The sequence below is a fragment of the Schistocerca gregaria genome, chromosome 9, assembly GCF_023897955.1.
Source record: "Schistocerca gregaria isolate iqSchGreg1 chromosome 9, iqSchGreg1.2, whole genome shotgun sequence".
Taxonomy (NCBI): domain Eukaryota; kingdom Metazoa; phylum Arthropoda; class Insecta; order Orthoptera; family Acrididae; genus Schistocerca; species Schistocerca gregaria.
The window spans coordinates 23,148,880-23,168,030 of NC_064928.1; the positions used below are offsets into that span (position 1 = coordinate 23,148,880).

General features: G+C 42.2%; 1 protein-coding gene across 3 annotated transcripts in view; it reads left to right on the plus strand.

Annotated features, from left to right (window-relative positions):
- Positions 1–19,151, plus strand: part of LOC126292139 (uncharacterized) — a 670,252-nt gene that overhangs the window by 49,273 nt on the left and 601,828 nt on the right. For all 3 annotated transcript variants that reach the window (XM_049985977.1, XM_049985976.1, XM_049985978.1), the window contains exons 4-5: positions 9,248–9,475; positions 17,612–17,783. In XM_049985977.1, coding sequence (XP_049841934.1) covers positions 9,248–9,475; positions 17,612–17,783 — 400 coding nt within the window. The remainder of the gene's footprint in view (positions 1–9,247; positions 9,476–17,611; positions 17,784–19,151) is intronic.

A 19,151-nucleotide genomic window follows, 5' to 3' on the forward strand; every position in this document is an offset into this window, starting at 1 on the left:
ACTGAGGTCATGACTGTCAGGTTGTAGAGTTTGCCTTTTACATCAGCATGACTACCACCAAGTTATCAGTTAGGATGGATCAGCATAGGCAGAGGGTGTATACCGGGGATACACATATTGTGTGTTACCAGTATAACACCCAAAATGTGTGTTCCCAGTATACACCATCTGCCTACGCCCATTCATCCTAACTGATAATTAAGTGGTAGTGATACTGAACAGTGTTTACATAAGGCAAGCCTTGCAGTGGGGACATTCACAGGGACAGGAGCCATAGACAGGGAGATGAGTCAGAAGGGGCGTACAGTCTTACAAGGATATTGCGGAGATTGGGGTGTGACGAAAAAATATTGTATGTTTGGGGTAAAATCTCAGACAGCATGGATCTCATCTCATTTCAGGATGTCGTGGCATTGTCGCAGTAGCTGATCAATACATTCCAGATCAGTGTAATACTGAGTGATAAGTGATGTGCTCCAGGGTTGGTCTTTGGAGGCATCAGTAGTACCAGGATTGGATGTGATGACCTGGGAGAACTAATTTTGAGCTGGGCTGGTGGGATAATTACATCCAGTGAAGGTAATTACATTCAGTGATGGCTGAGGTGAGAAGGGTGGTAAATTGCTGTAAATAATGTGCATCCGAAAAAATATGTTACCCTCAAATGCCATGGCTGTATGGGAGAGAAGGTTGACATGGAAAGGCTGGCACCTGGCAGGATGTAAATACTGTTGTTTTGTAGTAGGTTTAATGTGGATAGAAGTGTGTAGCCTTCCTTTAGTGAGAACAAGATCAAAATAAAGGAAGGACACAAGGGATTTGAGATAGGAGTGTGTGAAGGTACTTAGAGATTACAGGGATTTTAACAGGTTAGCCTCACGATGAGTCCATATTTCGAAGATGTCATCAGTGTATCTAAACCAAACCAGGGGCTCAAGACTTACAGATCCCAGGAAAGCCCCCTCCGAGCAACTCACAAAAAGGTTGGCACAGGAAGGAGCTGTCCCGGTTCCCGTGGCCATACTCCAATCTGTTTGCACTTCTGCCCCTCAAGTGTGAAGTAATTGGTGATAAGTGTAAAGTTGATTAAGGTGAACAGGAAGGATGTCATAGATATGGAATCGGGTGGATGCTGACTGAGGAAATGTTCATAACAGACAGACCTTGTTCAAAAGAAGTTTTCCTGGGCCATCACATCCAATCCTGGTACTGCCCATGCTTCCAAAAAATAACTTCAGAGCACAACATTTGTCACTTAATACTATTCTGTTCTGGAACGTATTAATCAGCTACGTCGACAAGGCCCTGACTTCCTAAAATTGTGCCCTGAAATGAGATTCATTCTGTCTGAGATTTTGCCCACCACTCCTATAATAGCTCCCGGGTTCGATTCCCGGTGGGGTCAGGGATTTTCTCTGCCTCGTGATGGCTGGGTGTTGTGTGTTGTCCTTAGGTTAGTTAGGTTTAAGTAGTTCTAAGTTCTAGGGGACTGATTTAAGATGTTAAGTCCCATAGTGCTCAGAGCCATTTGAACCATCCTATAATAGCCTTTCGTCACTATCTCCATCCCTGCAGCATCCTGGTCAGACTCTATGCTCGTCTTGCACCCATCTCCCTATCCTATGTCTCCTATCCCTGTGACTGTCCACCCTACAAGACTTTCCCTGTGCACCCTTCTACCACCACCTATACCAGCCCAGTAAATGGCAAAATATATACTATCAAAGAGAGAGCCACCTCTGAAATGACTCACATCATATACCAGCTGTTAATGCAACAATGTTTGGTCTTTTATGTCAGCATGGCTACCACCAAATTATCAGTTAGGATGAATGGGCATAGGCAGAGGGTGCATACTGGCAACACACAATTCCTGTTGCAAAGCATGCTCTACAACATGACATTTCTAACCTCAGTACTTGTTTCACTATTTAGATTCTTCCTCCAGACACCAGTTTCTCAGAACTCCGCAGGTCGGAACCGACGCTACAATGTGTCCTCTGTTCAAGCCACCGTGATGTTTTAGCAGTAATCTCTGTCTCGGGTGATCCTGTCTTCCTCCTTTAAGCTCTCAGGTTTTCAGATCTCATCCAGTGCAGACCCCAATAATCAGTCTGTCCTTGTTATCCTGTCTGGTAAGTCTCCTCTGACACGCAGTTCTGGGGGACGTTTCTGAAAACTACCACTTTTCCTAAACCTTTCCAGTCTTTTTTCTCCACCCGTCTTCCTTCGTCTTCAATCATTCTGCCAGAACAAGGAGCCACTGGCTCTGAAAGTTTGCATGAATATAATGTTTTTTTATGTGCATTTTATGCACACCTTGGTGAGTAGATTTTTTATCTGCCCAATTACATTATATAGTTGCAGTTTACTGCTAGTAGTGTGTGCAGATTAAGTTTCTGTGAATTGCTTCTCTTTCTGTTAATATGTATCTTGACTTGATTTTTATTATGTGTGTGTGTGTGTGTGTGTGTGTGTGTGTGTGTGTGTGTGTATGGTTGTTCGTTTGTTTATTTGTTCCACCTCCACACACCAACAAGGCTGGATGGATTTGCATGAAATTTGGGATGGATATGACTTATACCCTGAATCAACGCATCTGATACTGTATGTATACCTACCTGTCAAAGGAGTGGTGGTGAAAAAGGTTGTAGCCCAGATACGCGAATACCCATACTTTATTCATTCAGAATTTGAGAATCAGATTACCTAGTGACTTACAACAAACTTTACACGTAACATCAAACATTTATGAAAGTTCTTTTCGCTGACAACTCCTGTAAAATGATGAAAGGAAAAAGTTACATTTACATTTTTGCTGTTTGTGCAAGAAAACTGTAAAACGAAGCGTGACGTTTTGATGTATTATTTCTTTACTACTAACTATTTTTGTGACACTGTTAGCAGACAGAGTTCACATACGCCACTGAATGCAACAGCAAAATTACGTTATTGTATAAAATACAGTTAAGGAGATATGACATTGTAAACATTGAGATGCGTGAAAATGAAACTGCAGGGCAAAATTTGGTAGAGGTACACACAACAGATATATGCAAATATATGTGAAATCTGTTAAATACGTGTGAAATAGATTTGACGTGTGCATGTGTGATCGAAGCTGTGGGTAGAAACCTCACCCTAAACCTGTGGAACAATTTCAACCACATTTGGTAGACATGTCATAAGGAGTGATCAGCCAGTTTCTGTCTGAGGGCGTTGCTGTGGTGTATAAACTAATCAGGGTAACGTTTATGCGTGTACGTAAGCACTGATGTGCCAGCGAAGGATTAGTGGAGCATTCGTGTCTTTCCGACATGTGTGCGGTAAATGCAAAAACGGCGACATTATTACCGAAAGTATCCGAGCAGTACCAACATCCGGTTATCCTCTTCCCATCTGCCAAAGGACAGTCACCGGTAAACGTCCGTTGGAGAATGAAGAATGTGTACGGGGGAGCACGTCTGTCAAAAACCGTCATTGTGGAATGGTGAGCCAAGTTCAGTGCTGCTTCACAATAATATGTGTAGCTTTTGACAAATGTTGTAACACAGAAACTGTGCTAACTCGAGTGGGAGACACTCGAGCACCTGCCCTGCAATCCTCACATCTCCTCATTTGAGTATCACATCTTTGACCCCTTCAAAAAAAAGGCCTTAAAGGGTTGACAATTCCTGTTGGGTGTGGATGTGCAGCAAATAGTTACGGATTTCTTCATGCAGTAGGACACAGTTTTTACAAAATTGACATCTTCAACCTGATGTACTAGTGGGAAGATTGCCTCAATGCTTATAGTGAATTTGCCCGATTGGCACACCGATTCTGGACTGTACAGCTTTTGAGTGGAAACTTCTTTAGCACTCTTTATTATTATGATCTGGAAAGAAATACTGTGTTTGTAAAATCCACCAGGCTCTGTTGAGGTGGGCTAATAATGTGGAGAGAGAAGGGGTAGGAGGAGATGAACAGACAGAGAAGGGAAAGAGGTAGAAGGACATAGATAAGGAGGTGGAAGAGATGGACAGAGAGAGGGGAGAGGAGGAGATTGACAGAGAAAGGAAAGGAGAGGAATTGGACAGAGAGTGATGGTTTGGAGGAGGTGGACAAAGAGAGAGAAAGAAGGAGATTGACAGAGAGTGGGGGAGAGGAGGTGGACAGAAAGAAGAGGGGTGCAGGAGGTGGACAGGGAGAGAAGGAGAAGGAGGTGGACTAAAGAAGATCGGAACAAATACATACCCGAGCAACACCGAGTACAAGAAGTCCTGGTTCATTGTTTACAGAGACGTATTGCAGTAGATTCCTGGCTCTCCACACACACTGAGACAAATTTGATCTTTCCTATGCTAAGCATGTTGCAGACACTTGTCAAATTATTTACTCCCTTTTTTTGCATGTTTTGTAATTTGCTACTCCGTCATATAAAAACGTTTTCTGTGAAGTAAATGAGTGAGTTGTGACCAACATGAGTTCTGTCGGATTTTCAATTGTCTCAGAATTAGGGTCTTTTTTTCCCAAGCAGTTTGCTGTGCCACAAGTCTTCCAAGAGATAACTTTGTGAAGGTGCATGTGTATGGATAGTGAATTTTAGCTATAACATTTTTTATAAATTACTGTTTAATGATGGTAACAAACAGATATGGAGGGTGCAGTTAGTCGAAAATAAACATACTGAATAGGCCAGTGAGACTTCCTTGGATTGTGGAAAGACAACACACTACAGTAAAATATATACGGAGATAAACTTCTAAGAAAATTGAGCAACTTGTGGAGTACCGTAAGGACTGCATACTTTAGCCCTACCATTTCATGTGGCATTTCATTTTGTACATTAATACAAAAAGAAAAAAAGGAGAAAGAACTTACGGAGAAAGAAATTGTGAAGATCATGATACATTCACCATCATATGCAGCTACTAACCTAGATTTCAAAGAATTATGAATATTTCCTTCCCGAAACTTATATATCTTAGAGAGTGTCTAATTTGTAAATAAGACTCCCCATCTGTTTTCTGCCTGTACAGACTCGTGGTGACTGATGGAGTGTGGAGTGTGACTGGCCCTCGAGGGACGGATAGGCGACCTCAAGATGTGTCCACAAAAGACTATGTGTGCTGTGTCGTGCAAACGCACAACTGCATGAATGCTAATAGGTGGCTGCAACTGCAGCAGTGTGAACCGTGAACTGTACACCACATATTAGTGTGGCTTGCACCCCTCAGAGGCTGTGGCAGTTGCAGGAGACTTGGCAGTAAACAGCTCAGTGACTCTTTTATTGACAAACAACCTCCAAGATGAGGCAGGGGTCATATGTGATGCAGTCCTCTATACACCACAATAAGATTGTGCCTAACGTAGCAAAAACTGCAAAACCGTTTGCTGGCTGTGAGTTCATAAAAGATGGCATCAGTGCTGTAGCAGATCCTTTGTGCCCACTGAACATAAATCAGTTGCAAGAAATCAGCCTTCTGTGGTGGACTGTAAATCACAGCTGAAGTGCCACAGGTGGTCATGTTTACTGGCAATTAATAAGTGCCGGACTTCATTCCATTTTCCATCGCACTTGATGCCTCAACAGGCATTTCAGATGCTACACAATTAGTAATTATGTCTAAAGTGTGGATGCTGATGTGGACATAATTGAGGATATTTTGGACACTATATACACTCCTGGAAATGGAAAAAAGAACACATTGACACCGGTGTGTCAGACCCACCATATTTGCTCCGGACACTGCGAGAGGGCTGTACATGCAATGATCACACGCACGGCACAGCGGACACACCAAGAACCGCGGTGTTGGCCGTCGAATGGCGCTAGCTGCGCAGCATTTGTGCACCGCCACCGTCAGTGTCAGCCAGTTTGCCGTGGCATACGGAGCTCCATCGCAGTCTTTAACACTGGTAGCATGCCGCGACAGCGTGGACGTGAACCGTATGTGCAGTTGACGGACTTTGATCGAGGGCGTATAGTGGGCATGCGGGAGGCCGGGTGGACGTACCGCCGAATTGCTCAACACGTGGGGCGTGAGGTCTCCAAAGTACATCGATGTTGTCGCCAGTGGTCGGCGGAAGGTGCACGTGCCCGTCGACCTGGGACCGGACCGCAGCAACGCACGGATGCACGCCAAGACCGTAGGATCCTACGCAGTGCCGTAGGGGACCGCACCGCCACTTCCCAGCAAATTAGGGACACTGTTGCTCCTGGGGTATCGGCGAGGACCATTCGCAACCGTCTCCATGAAGCTGGGCTACGGTCCCGCACACCGTTAGGCCGTCTTCCGCTCACGCCCCAACATCGTGCAGCCCGCCTCCAGTGGCGTCGCGACAGGCGTGAATGGAGGGACGAATGGAGACGTGTCGTCTTCAGCGATGAGAGTCTCTTCTGCCTTGGTGCCAATGATGGTCGTATGCGTGTTTGGTGCCGTGCAGGTGAGCGCCACAATCAGGACTGCATACGACCGAGGCACACAGGGCCAACACCCGGCATCATGGTGAGGGGAGCGATCTCCTACACTGGCCGTACACCTCTGGTGATCGTCGAGGGGACACTGAATAGTGCACGGTACATCCAAACCGTCATCGAACCCATCGTTCTACCATTCCTAGACCGGCAAGGGAACTTGCTGTTCCAACAGGACAATGCACGTCCGCATGTATCCCGTGCCACCCAACGTGCTCTAGAAGGTGTAAGTCAACTACCCTGGCCAGCAAGATCTCCGGATCTGTCCCCGCATTGAGCATGATTGGGACTGGATGAAGCGTCGTCTCACGCGGTGTGCACGTCCAGCACGAACGCTGGTCCAACTGAGGCGCCAGGTGGAAATGGCATGGCAAGCCATTCCACAGGACTATATCCAGCATCTCTACGATCGTCTCCATGGGAGAATAGCAGCCTGCATTGCTGCGAAAGGTGGATATACACTGTACTAGTGCCGACATTGTGCATGCTCTGTTGCCTGTGTCTGTGTGCCTGTGGTTCTGTCAGTGTGATCATGTGATGTATCTAACCCCAGGAATGTGTCAATAAAGTTTCCCCTTCCTGGGACAATGAATTCACGGTGTTCTTATTTCAATTTCCAGGAGTGTATTAAAGAGCACTATTACCAGTGCGGACATCCTCAAAGCTGTCGAGAGAGCTGTCGATTCTTTTGGTTTACACTGGGATCATTGAGTGTCAGTGACAATAGATGGATCACCTCCAATGAAGGGATCCAGATGGGATTTGTGGATTGCTAAGAAAGAAATTGCAGTGCAGTGAAGAATCATTGTAGAGATTTCACTGCATTTTGCACCAAGAGGTACTCTCTAATATGAGACATCACGCAAATAGTTGCTCGTACAGTCAATTATTTGAGAGCCTGTGGTTTGAAACATTGACAGTTCCATAAATATTTAATTGTAATTGTGGAAAAGTTGAGTGACATACCACACCACTGGCTTAGCTACATCAGCATACTGAATTTTTTTTTTATTTTTTTTTTTAATTAAGACTGCCAGTAAATTGGTTTTTAAAAGAAAAAGGTAGGCATGAACTCAAATTAGAAGATCCATATTGGGTAGTCACCTTTGCATTTTTAGTGGTTATTACAGGACATCTGAATGCATTGAATACTAGCTTGCAAAGTGAAAATTGATTAATTTGTAACATGTGTGAAAAATTGGAAGCTTTCATGAGTAGGCTTGCACTAGCAGAAAGAAAGCTTTTGTCAGAGAAAGTAATACATTCACCCACTCTGTCTATCAAAAGTATTAGCAGGAGTATGTTTTTCTAATTAGTCTCATATAAGGGGAATTTCTGAAGCTTTCAAATTGTTTTCAAGACCATTTGCTACCTCTCCAGATGGTACTCTTCGCCATTTCCAAATGGAATTAATAGATCTACAATGTAATTCTTGTCTGACAGACAAGTTTGTTTTGGCAAGACGTTTAATAACATTTTATCAAAACTTTCCGTAGCAAGAGTTTCCTTGTCTTCTTCATGAAGCCACAAAAATAATGTCAGTGTTTAGCTCAACATACATATGTGAGATATTTTTTTCTGTTATGAAAATTAATAAATTGAGGTTAAGAGCAAACATCAGTAATGAAAATTTATGCAAGTGTGTGAGTTTTTCTGTATGTAGAAATTTTGTACCAGACATTAACCTCATTATAAATACAACTAGTGATAATTAAATGAAATGGATCTAAGATAATACCCCTAGAAACTGTGATTACTTTTCAGCTGTCCTATTAAATCCTGCTCCCTCATTTAATAATGCAAGCTAGGCAAAAAAATTAATGCATCGCAGAGGAAGAAAATGAGATGATAGGGAAACAGAGTGTAGGGCAAAGGAGAAAAGCATATGGCTGACCTCAACCACAGTTGCCTGCTCCTGTGCAAGTGCACTTCACACAAGCAGTATTTCTGCTCGTTCGTGATGCACTGAATGCATTCAAATCTCAGAAAGGAGTAAATAGACAGGCCTCTTAGGCAGCAAGTTGAAACCATATGGTTTTTACTGTCATTCATTTTTCAATCACTCTGGCTAATATTGAATTTCGAGTAGCAAGCACCCGATTTTCAAATACCGTCAGTGTCAAATACTCCCAAACTGTTAGAGTGGATCTTAGGGTTTCCTACCCACCTTTACATAGTAAAGAAAAACTACATTCAAAATAATTCTGACAGCAATGTGTGCTTTTTTTATAAATCTTTGTCACAAAGTCATTTTTCTAAGCCATTGTTTAAAATTTATCCAAAGAACCATACAACCTTACTAAAAATTATAAAATGAGAAAAAGCTGGTTTATAACGTTTTGTTGTGAAGTAATGAAAATACTTACTCCATTTCTTTATTACAAATAAATAACACAATAAATAAGTGAAATAAATCAGTTGCATTATGCGGTAAGAATTAATTGAATGACTTGTACTTTTTTTTTTTTTTTTTTTTTTTTTTTAGTATTAATGGCGCTATTCTTCATTATTTTATTTCCACACATTTTAGATTTCACTTCTGTATTCTGAACAGAGGGACTCAACATTCATTTAATTACTTTATACTTTCCAACTTTAAGACTTCAATGGCTTTGTGACAAAGCTTTAATAACAATAATAATAATAATAACGTTTTCTCAGTTTGGAATTTTGTTAGAAATTTCAGTGAAAAATACTTCAATTATTTGGCTATACATGTTGTGAGTAACAGTTGAAGGAATGTGAAATTTGTCTAAGAAATGTGCAATTTGTCTTCTGTGCTTTCAGGCATCAAACATTATACCTTCTGCAGATTTGGCAGCATGTTTGCCACCAGGGGATCAACGCCCGTACGACAGCTCACGGTACGCCCCAAACGATGCAGGGGATGACGTGCTGAGCTACAGTGTCCTGCCTGCTGAAATGCTGCCTTTTACTGCAGAAAGGCACCAAGCATATGACAAGTCTAAATATTATGACACTACCCCCAGAGAAGTTCCTGTTTCGAGGAACCAGGTTAGCAAGCAATCTGCTGTTCACTGTTATTTTCACACCTATCTTAATGCTTCACAAATTGTCATAGAACCTACAGAGTCAGGTATGGGGCATTAACTTTGTTTCATTACAAGAAGACAGAATGACTAGCTAGTACCTACCCTCAGCAAGTGATATTCGTAGTCCTGCCAACAACCTCATTTAAAAGTGGAAAGAAATAGCCTAACTTTCGGAACTGTTAGTTCCTTCCTCAGGGAGGAGCAGTTGTGAAAGAATTGAAAGTTGGGGCAAGTCATTCTGACCTGAGGCTGAGAGGTGCCTACCTGTTGTAGGATAAGAGAGACAGTGATGAAGGAGGTGGTGTCAGGTAGGTCAAAGATATTACATTGGTAAGCCTGTTTTAGTCAAGAGATGATGGGATGAAGTGATGTATGTATGTTATGGCAGGAAGGAAAGGGGGGGAGAGAATGGGAAGACATGTTACTGGAGGCTAAATTCAGGAGGTTGGTTGGATGCCAGGATATGTTGGAGAGCAAGAGTTCAGAATTCAGAGAATTAGTACTTGTGTGGTACAGCAGACTCCAAAGTCCACCGAATCATGACTAGGGCACAGTGTTCAAGAGCTGGATACTGGGTGCTCTAAGGAAGAAAGTTCTGTGTCCATTTGTCTGCTCGGCCGGTTTAGTGGTGGCCATTCCTATATAAAAGCTGTGCATTAAACACGCTAGTTGATTAACAAAATGTGTAGTTTCACATGTTGCTCTGCTATTTCTGCTGTATTTGATTTACCGGTGCTGGAGCTGGAGTAAGCAGTAGTGGGTGGTTGCATGGGAAGGTTTTAAAGGGGGAATGATTTCAGTGTAGGAACCTGATGATGGGGGTAATGGTACAGAAGTTTTGTGTGATTGGGCAGGGATACAGAGGCTTGGAGGGTGACAATAGATTGTATGGGAAGGATATTGGTAAGAGAGGATCTAATTTAGGGCTTGACTTGAGAAAGTCATTCCTCTTATCCCTATTTCAACATGAATACAGAGGGAGAAATAATTACTTGTAAACAATATAAGGGAAAGGGTGGAGTGTTGCTCGCCACAAACTTGACACGTTGAGTTACAGACAAGCACAGTGGGAAGATTTTTGCACAGTTAGCTTTTGACCAGTCTTCAGAAAAGAAAACAAGTGTGCACACGTGCGCGCGCGCCCACACACACTCACACACACACACACACACACACACACACACACACACACACACACACACACTCACACACACACACTCATTCACGTATGCAAGCACACTCCACACACACACACACAGCCACAGCCATTTCTGGCAACTCGGACCTGAATGAAGCTGCCATGTTGAATCTGGAGCAAGTGGGGAGGGGAGGGATAGCAGGATATGGCCGGGGGGGGGGGGGGGGGAGAAGAGCTCTGTCTGGTGGAGCATGGTGGGACTGGATGGAGGCATTACAAGACTGCCAGACGCAGTGTTGGGAGGCTGTAGGGCAGCAAGGTGGGGGGGAGGGGGGAGGCAGAAAATTAGAGGAGCAGGGAAGGAGAAACATGGGTGGTTTTGTTGATAGAGGCTGGCACATGATGAGGGTGGGGGGAGTTGAATAGGGCGGAGGTGACAGGACAGAGGGGCAGAAACTGTTTGGTGGTTGGTGTGGGGACAGTAGGTTACCATAGGTTGAGGCCAGGATAATTTTGGGAGTGGAGAATGTGTTGATCCAGATGTCCAAGTTTGTGAAGCAGCTATTGAAATCAAGCATTTTATGTTCAGTTGCATGTTGCCACAGGGTGCTGTGTTCCTGGCCCCTGCTAGGCAGTAGCCATTCATCCTAGTGGAAAGATGGCTGTTGGTATATAAACATAAAAAGATGTGCAATTATTGCAGCAGATCTGGAATATGACATGGCTGCTTTGACAGGCAGACTGGCTTCTGATGGAATAAGATAAGCCTGTGACAGAACTGGAATAGAAAGTGTTGGGTGGTTGGATTGAGCAGTCTTGGTCTTCCACAGAGATTGGGAGTGGACAGTAATTAACTAGGATGTTATGGAGATTGGGTGAGTGGAAAACAACTTTAAGAGAGGTGGAAAGCCTCTTGGTTAGGAATCCCTCATTTCAGGACATGAAGAGTGGTGATCAAAGTCCTGATGAAGGATGTGGTTGAGTTGTTTCAGTCCATGGTGGTATTGGGTGACAAAGGGGACGCTCCTTTCTAGATGATTTTTGGGGGTAGTGAGAGGATTGAGGATGTGTGCAAAAATGGCACAGGAGATCTGTTTGCACATAAGGTTTGCGGGATAGTGCGTGTCTGCGAAGGCCTTAGTGAGGCCTTCATCATACTAGACAAGAGTCAGATATACTGTCCTCGGGTGGCAAGGCTATATGGAAAGGATTTTTTGGCATGGAAGGGATGACAGCTGTCAAAATGCAAGCACTGTTGGTGGTTAGTGGGTTTAATGTGGACAGAGCCATCAGAGAGGAGGAGGTCCATCTCCAGGAAGGTGTCCCACTGGGTGTACATCTACATAGATATTCCACAAGCCATCATATGATGCATGGCAGAGGGTACCCTGTACTACTATTTGTCATTTCCCCTCCTGTTCCACTCGCAAAAGGAGCGAGGGAAAAACAACTGTCTGTTCACCTCCTTATGAACCCTAATTTCTCGTATCTTATTTTTGTGGTCCTTATGTGCAATATATGTTGGCGGCAGTAGAACCATTTGACATTCAGCTTCAAATACCAGTTCTCTAAATTTTCTCAATAGTGTGCCTCTAAAAGAACATCGTCTTTCCTCCAGGGATTCCCAATTGAGTTCTCGAAGCATCTCTGTAACACTTCACTTACACATTGTTTGAACCTACCATTAACAAATGTAACATCCCACGTCTGAATTGCTCCGATGTGTTACTTCAGTCCAACATGATAAAGATCCCAAACAGTTGAACAGTCCTTGAGAAGTGTCCTTTATGCAGTCTCTTTTACAGGTGAACCATTCTTTTGTAAAATTTTCCCAGTAAACCGAAATCGACCATTTGCCTTCCTTACTACACTTTTCACATGCTTGTTCCACCTTATATCACTTTGCAACATTGTGCCCAGATATTTAAATGACTTTGTTGTGTCAAGCAGAGTTCTTCTTACACATCCACATTAACTTACATTTTTCCATGTTTACAACTAGGTGCCATTCGTCACACCAACTAGAAGTTTTGTCTAAGTCGTCTCATATCTTCCAACAGTCAGTCAACTTCAACACTGTACCGTACACAACGGCATCATCAGCAAACAAGCACAGATTGTTGCCTACCCTGTCTGCCAAATCATTCACGTATATAGAGAACAACACCAGTCCTATCACACTTCCCTGAGGCACTCCTAATGTGTCCCTGATGAACACTCGCCATCGAGGGCAAAATAGTCTTTGCGCCACTCACATATCTATGGATTTATTCCATATGTTCATACCTTAGTTAACAGCCTGCAATGGGGTAGCATGTCAAATGCTTTCAAGAAATGTAGAAATATGGAATCTGCTTGTTGCCCTTCGTCCTTGGTTCACAGTATATCATGTGAGAAAAAGGCAAGCTGAGTTTCGCAAGAGCAATGCTTTCTAAAACCGTGCTGGTTTGTGGACATAATTTTTTCAATCTCAAGAAAGTTTGTTACATTCAAACTGAGAATATGTTCAAAAATTCTGCAGCAAACAGAAGTTAGGAATATCGATCTGTAAATTTGCAGGTCCCTTACGTTACCTTTCTTATATACTGGAGTCACCAGTGCTTTTTTTCCAGTCACTTGGGACCTTGTGCTGGGCGAGAGATTCATCATAAATGCAAGTTAGGTAAGGGGCCAGTGCCATACAGTACTCTTAGATAATCGAACTGGGGTTCTATATGAACCTGGTGATTTATTTGTTTTCAAATGTTTCAATTGTTTCTCGGCGCCAGGTTTGCTTATTTCTATGTTGTCCATACAGGAGTCTGTCTGGTGGTCAAATGATGATACATTCGTATGGTTCTCCTGTATGAATGATTTCTTCAGTGTGAAGTTTAAAACCTCTAACAATGGAAAATCCAGGATGCAATGGAACAAGCAGAGATGCTGAGTTGCAAAGGCCTTGTTGGCTGAAAGCTTATTTTGTGGCAGTCTTTTTGTTGTGCTTATCTGTGACTCAGCATCTCCGCTGTAAGGTGAGGAGCAACTGTCCTTTTCATAAATTTAAAACTTTGGCTTTTGTTTTGCTATCTTCAACTGCCACACCAGATGGTCAACAAGGGAATGAATAGAAGCCTTAGACCCACTTAGCGATTTTACATATGAACAGAATTTCCTCGAGTTCTCTGCCGTCTCTTCTCTAAGGAGTGACAGTGGTTGTTGTATGCTTCACGCATAGATCTTTTCACAGATGCATGAATCTGTACTAAGCTTCACTTTTTGTCATTTGTGTGTCCCCTTTTCAACCTAGGGTGCAACAGCCTCTGCTTCCTCAGCATCTGCCGAATTTTGTTATTAAACCATGGTGCGTCTTCCCATCTTTTATCCACTTGGTAGGCATGTAACTCTCCAGACCATGATTTACAATCTGCTTAAACTTTGCTCATAATTCCTCTACATTCATCTTACTGGAACTAAATGATGCCAGTTCACTGTCTAAGAGAGGTGTTAATAACTGCTTATCTGCTCTATCTAGCAGAAACACTCTCCTATCCTTCTTTCTTGTCCTAGAGGAGGCCTATGTGAAGTGGATGGGATAGGAGGAGTTGAGGTTGTGAAGGAATGAGGATAGGTTGTCTTAGCCCTGTGTCCAGGTGATGAAGATATTGTAAACGAGCCTGAACCATGCTAGGGGTTTGGTGTATTGGGAGGCAAGGAAAATCCCTAGATGGCCCATAAACAAGTTGGCATAGGAAGGTGCCATCCAGGTGTCCATGGCTGTACTGCTACTGCAGATTTGTTTGTATACCTTCCCTTCAAAGGAGAAGTAGTTTTGTGTTAGGATGTAGTTAGTAAGGTGAATGAGTTGTGACGTGGTGGGTTTGGAGTCTGAAGTATCGTGGGAAATGTTGTGTTCAATAGTGACAAGACTGTGAGCATGAGGGATGTTGGTGTGTAGGGAAGTGGCATTGACAGTGACGAGTGGGGATCCAGGAGGTAAAGGAGTAGTTGGTATCTGTGACATGGGAGGCTTAATTTCGAGTAGTTGGCTGGAGATGTTGGTCCATGAGGACCAAAATTCTTTCAGTGGGGCACAGTGACCAGCTACAAAGGGGTATACAGGATTGTTGGGTTTGTGAATTATGGGGAGCATGTAGAAGGTGTGTGTGTGTGTGTGTGTGTGTGTGTGTGTATGTGTGTGTGTGAGTGTGAGTGTGAGATGATTCCAATCTGAAGTTTTCATTGTTTAATTAGTTGTTTACTTTTATATGGGCTTTGAGTTTTCTGCTTCTGCTATTGAGATCCATAAGTACATCTGCCTAGCTAGAGCATCATATTTATACAATTGTAAGATGAGCTATTTCCTCAAATTTGTTATTTGGAAGCAACAGAATAATCATATGCGAGGGCTATCCACAAAGTACATTACGTTTTGGAATTAAAAATAAATAAAGTATTGGAATTTTTTTATTATATACAGATGTAAGCCACACTTAAATACTACTTTTATATATAGTTGCCATTTAAATTAAGGTACTTATTGTAGCGCTGGACGAGCTTGGAAATTCCTTCGTCGTAAAATTCGTCCGCCTGTGCCTTCGACCACGTGGTTACCTCTTCTTTTGGGACAGAAAAGGTGTGATTTTTGTGGATTTCCTGGAAAGAGGCACTACAATAAACTTTCAAAGGTATTGCCAAACTCTGCACAACCTCAGAAGAGCAATACAAAACAAGCGCAGGGGGAAGTTCGGCTCAAAGATCTTGCTGATTCACGACAACGCCCGGGCCCACACGGCTAATGCCACTCGTGAAGTTCTCGAATCTTTTAAGTGGGAGTTGTTTCCTCATCCGCTGTACAGTTCCGACCTGGCACCGAGCGACTTCCACTTATTCCCAGCAATGAAGATGTGGTTGACTATGCAGCGTTATGATGACGATGCACAGCTTCAAGAAGAGGTAACCACGTGGTTTAAGGCGCAGGTGGCTGAATTTTACGACGAAGGAATTTCCAAGCTCGTCCATTGCTACGCTAAGTGCCTTAAATGGCAACTATGTAGAAAAGTAGTATTTAAGTGTGGCTTTCATCTGTATATATAAAAAAAATTCCAATACTTTATTTATTTTTAATTCCAAAACGTAATGTACTTTGTGGATAGCCCTCGTATTTGCAGCTACATTTTTGGTAATTGAGGTCAATATTTTTATGTTGCAAATAGTTTAAAATGAAAGTTCCTTTTTTCATCAATGCTTTGTTAGTATCTGAACTTTACAGGAATTATCAAAAGGAGGTACAATAATTGGTTTCATTTATTATTGTAGCTGTAGTACAAATGACTTGGTTGGTAGCTCTGTGAGTTATGTCTATGAATCAGAATTGAGTAGAGGATGTGTCAAGTACTGCATCTTTCACACCTAGAAATGATTTATGTATGTGCTGAGTAGCACCATGGTTTGGAGTCCAGGTTTAACTGTAGGTCCCGCTCATAACTCGCTGGGAAAGTCAGTCCGAAGTTCTAGGAATGCAAATTCGCACCACCTTGAATAGGACAGTGCATAGTATAACAGTGTGACATTCAAACCTACCTTCTGGTAGAGGACAGCATAATATATGGGCAGTAAATTGTAGTGATTGTTGTTGTTAATGGATGCTGACACAAATTTTTTTACAGTATGGGGATCTATGAATTTTTGGTTCACAACTGATTGATGCAGATAATATGATGCTGATTTTAAATTAATGAAGTAGAGACTTCAAACAACTGTGTAGCAATTAGGAAATGTAATGTCACAGAAGTGAATGTTGGTGGATGGTGTCAGATGAAGAATGCACTAAAGAGTGCTTGCTAATGTTACAGCCACTCCTCAAATTTAGTCACTACCTGGAGTAGCATTTATTGCAGATTTACTTCAACAAAAATGGCATTCTCTCATTCACTTAGTAAATATTAAAATCCACTATGGAAAATCTAGGATGGAATGTAACAATATTATGAAAAGGGAAGTTGCCATCACCATATAGTGGAGATGATGAGTCGCAGATAGGCAGAACAAAAAGACTGTCACAGATCAAGTTTTGGGGCAGTAAGCCCTTCATCAAAAATAGATACCACACACACACACACACACACACACACACACACACACACACATACACACACAAGCAACTGACACACATGTGACTGCAGTCTCAGGCAACTGAAGCCACACTGCTGCAGTGTGGCCTCAGTTCCCTGAGACTGCAGTCACATGTGTGTCAGTTTGTCAGTTGCATTTGTGTGTGTGTGTGTGTGTATTTGCCGTCTATTCTTGACGAAGGCCTTACTGGCCAGAAACTTTATTTGTGACGGTCTTTTTGTTCTGCCTATCTGCAACTCATCATCTCTGCTATATAGTGAGTAGCAACTTCCCTTTTCATAATATTGTTAAAATGCATACTACAAGTTTTATCTCACCAGAATGAGTAATCCAACTCACCTTCAAACACAAAGAGTTTGCATGAATAAAGCGAAGAAGCTTTCTATTCCATGTCATCAATTAATGTTTTGTTGTTAATGGACAGCTGTGTAAAAGCTATTAACTATGCTGGAAAGTAATGATGTCATCCTGTCTGAATGCTAATGGAGCATAGGAATCCCAAGCACGAATATATTTTTCACTGCCAGTTGCAGGGTGAAATAAGAGTCCAACATGAGTAGTAAGATTACAACCAATTTAGATAATTTTACATGTACAACCACCGTTTGCATAACATGTCTTGTGTCTCTTGACACCCTGTTTTACTCCTCTTGATCGAGCAGCAGTTCCTGAAAGCTGGAGACCATAATAACAATGAGGTGTTGCTCATACACTGTGAGTTTTTAATTACATAAACTCTTGGAGGGGTAGGGGAGAGCTTTGCATGACAATTCATGGATGTAAGAAAAGTGATTGCCTGTGCACTTCTGCATCCTACGAACAATTGTTTCATTGTGATGCATTTTGCAGATAGTGCTGCAGTTAAGGGAAGAATTGGAGCAGTGGAGGAGGTCTCAGGCTAGCTCTGTTCAGTCACTTGAAGAGCGGTACCCTCAGTGGGCAGACTGGAGGGCTGATATCCTGCCACAGACAAGAAAGAAACGACCATCGAGTGCACCAGAAGTTTGCACAATGTTCAGAGGTGAGTCATATATTCTGTGGAGTTATATATTGTGTGGAGTTATATATTCTGTGGAGTGAATCGAGCTGTACATCAGTTGGCAAGAGCAGTCGTTACAGGCTACATCTGTTGCATTACAATAATAGCTTTCCATTTTATGTTGCATTACATTACTTGTATTTTGAGGATCCTGCAAAAATGTTTCTGTGACACATGGAAAGAAATCAGAGACATGTATTTTAGTTGAGTGCAGTATGGTGAAAAGATTTAAGATTGGGAAATACAGTTGGAATACAATGTGAAGTTAGCAATGATATTGAAAGAATAGATTTCTGCTCACCATATAGAGGAGGCATTGAAACTTAGAACATTGAAACGTAGAAAGCCACAATGAAAAAGAATGCTAGAAATGTATTACTTGTGATTTTACCCTAAAACATGAGCTTGTAAGTGTAGCAGAAGGAGTTGCCTATCAGAAGTTTCTTCAATTCAGTATCTACTACATTATCTTTAAGATACATTCATTCAACATAGTGTTCCATAAATCCCACCTCACTCCACATCCCTTCAGGGGATGTGGAGTGAGCCAAGCTATATATCAGCTGACAAGAGCAGTCGTTACAGGCTACTTCTGTAAAGTATACTAACAAACAGTTACAACTAGTGCCTATCTACCCGCATGGATAATTATGGGAAATTTATTTATAAAGAAACTTGGCAAAAAACCACTGCTCTTCCTCTTAGACTAGTCAGCTGCTGTTTTTATCTAATGCTTATAGGGCACTATCAGCTGTATTTACACTAGTGAAGGTATAAATTGTTTAATGTGAAAATTAGTGTTAACCAACATTTAAATCCACAAGCCCAAATACATGACATTTAATATGTTCTTGTTGGTTACTGAATACAAGTGTACCCGTGTGTGATTCCTTACCAATGACCGAGTAGGGTGGAGCAGTGGGTAGCACACTGGACTCGCATTCGGGAGGACGACGGTTCAAAAACCACCTCCGGCCATCCTGAATTAGGTTTTCTGTGATTTCTCTAAATTGTCTCAGGAAAATGCCAGGATGATTCCTTCCTACTCCTTCCCTACTCTGAGCTTGTGCTCCGTGTCTAATGAGCTTGTTGTCGAAGGGGATATTAAACACTAATCTCCTCCTCCTCCCTTACCCATGAAGTGTTTGTGTAGATTATTGGTGATTCTAGTATTATATTCATTCTACACACCACTTTCGTGAATAAAAAAGTGTTTCCAAAACATAATACAGATTTTAAAAAACTGCAATTTTCATGACATATGTTTGGAAATTTCAAAACTATTTACAGTAACTAACCTTGTGCCGATCTTGCAAACTGCAGTAGACCCAGCAAATAAATGCCTGACAG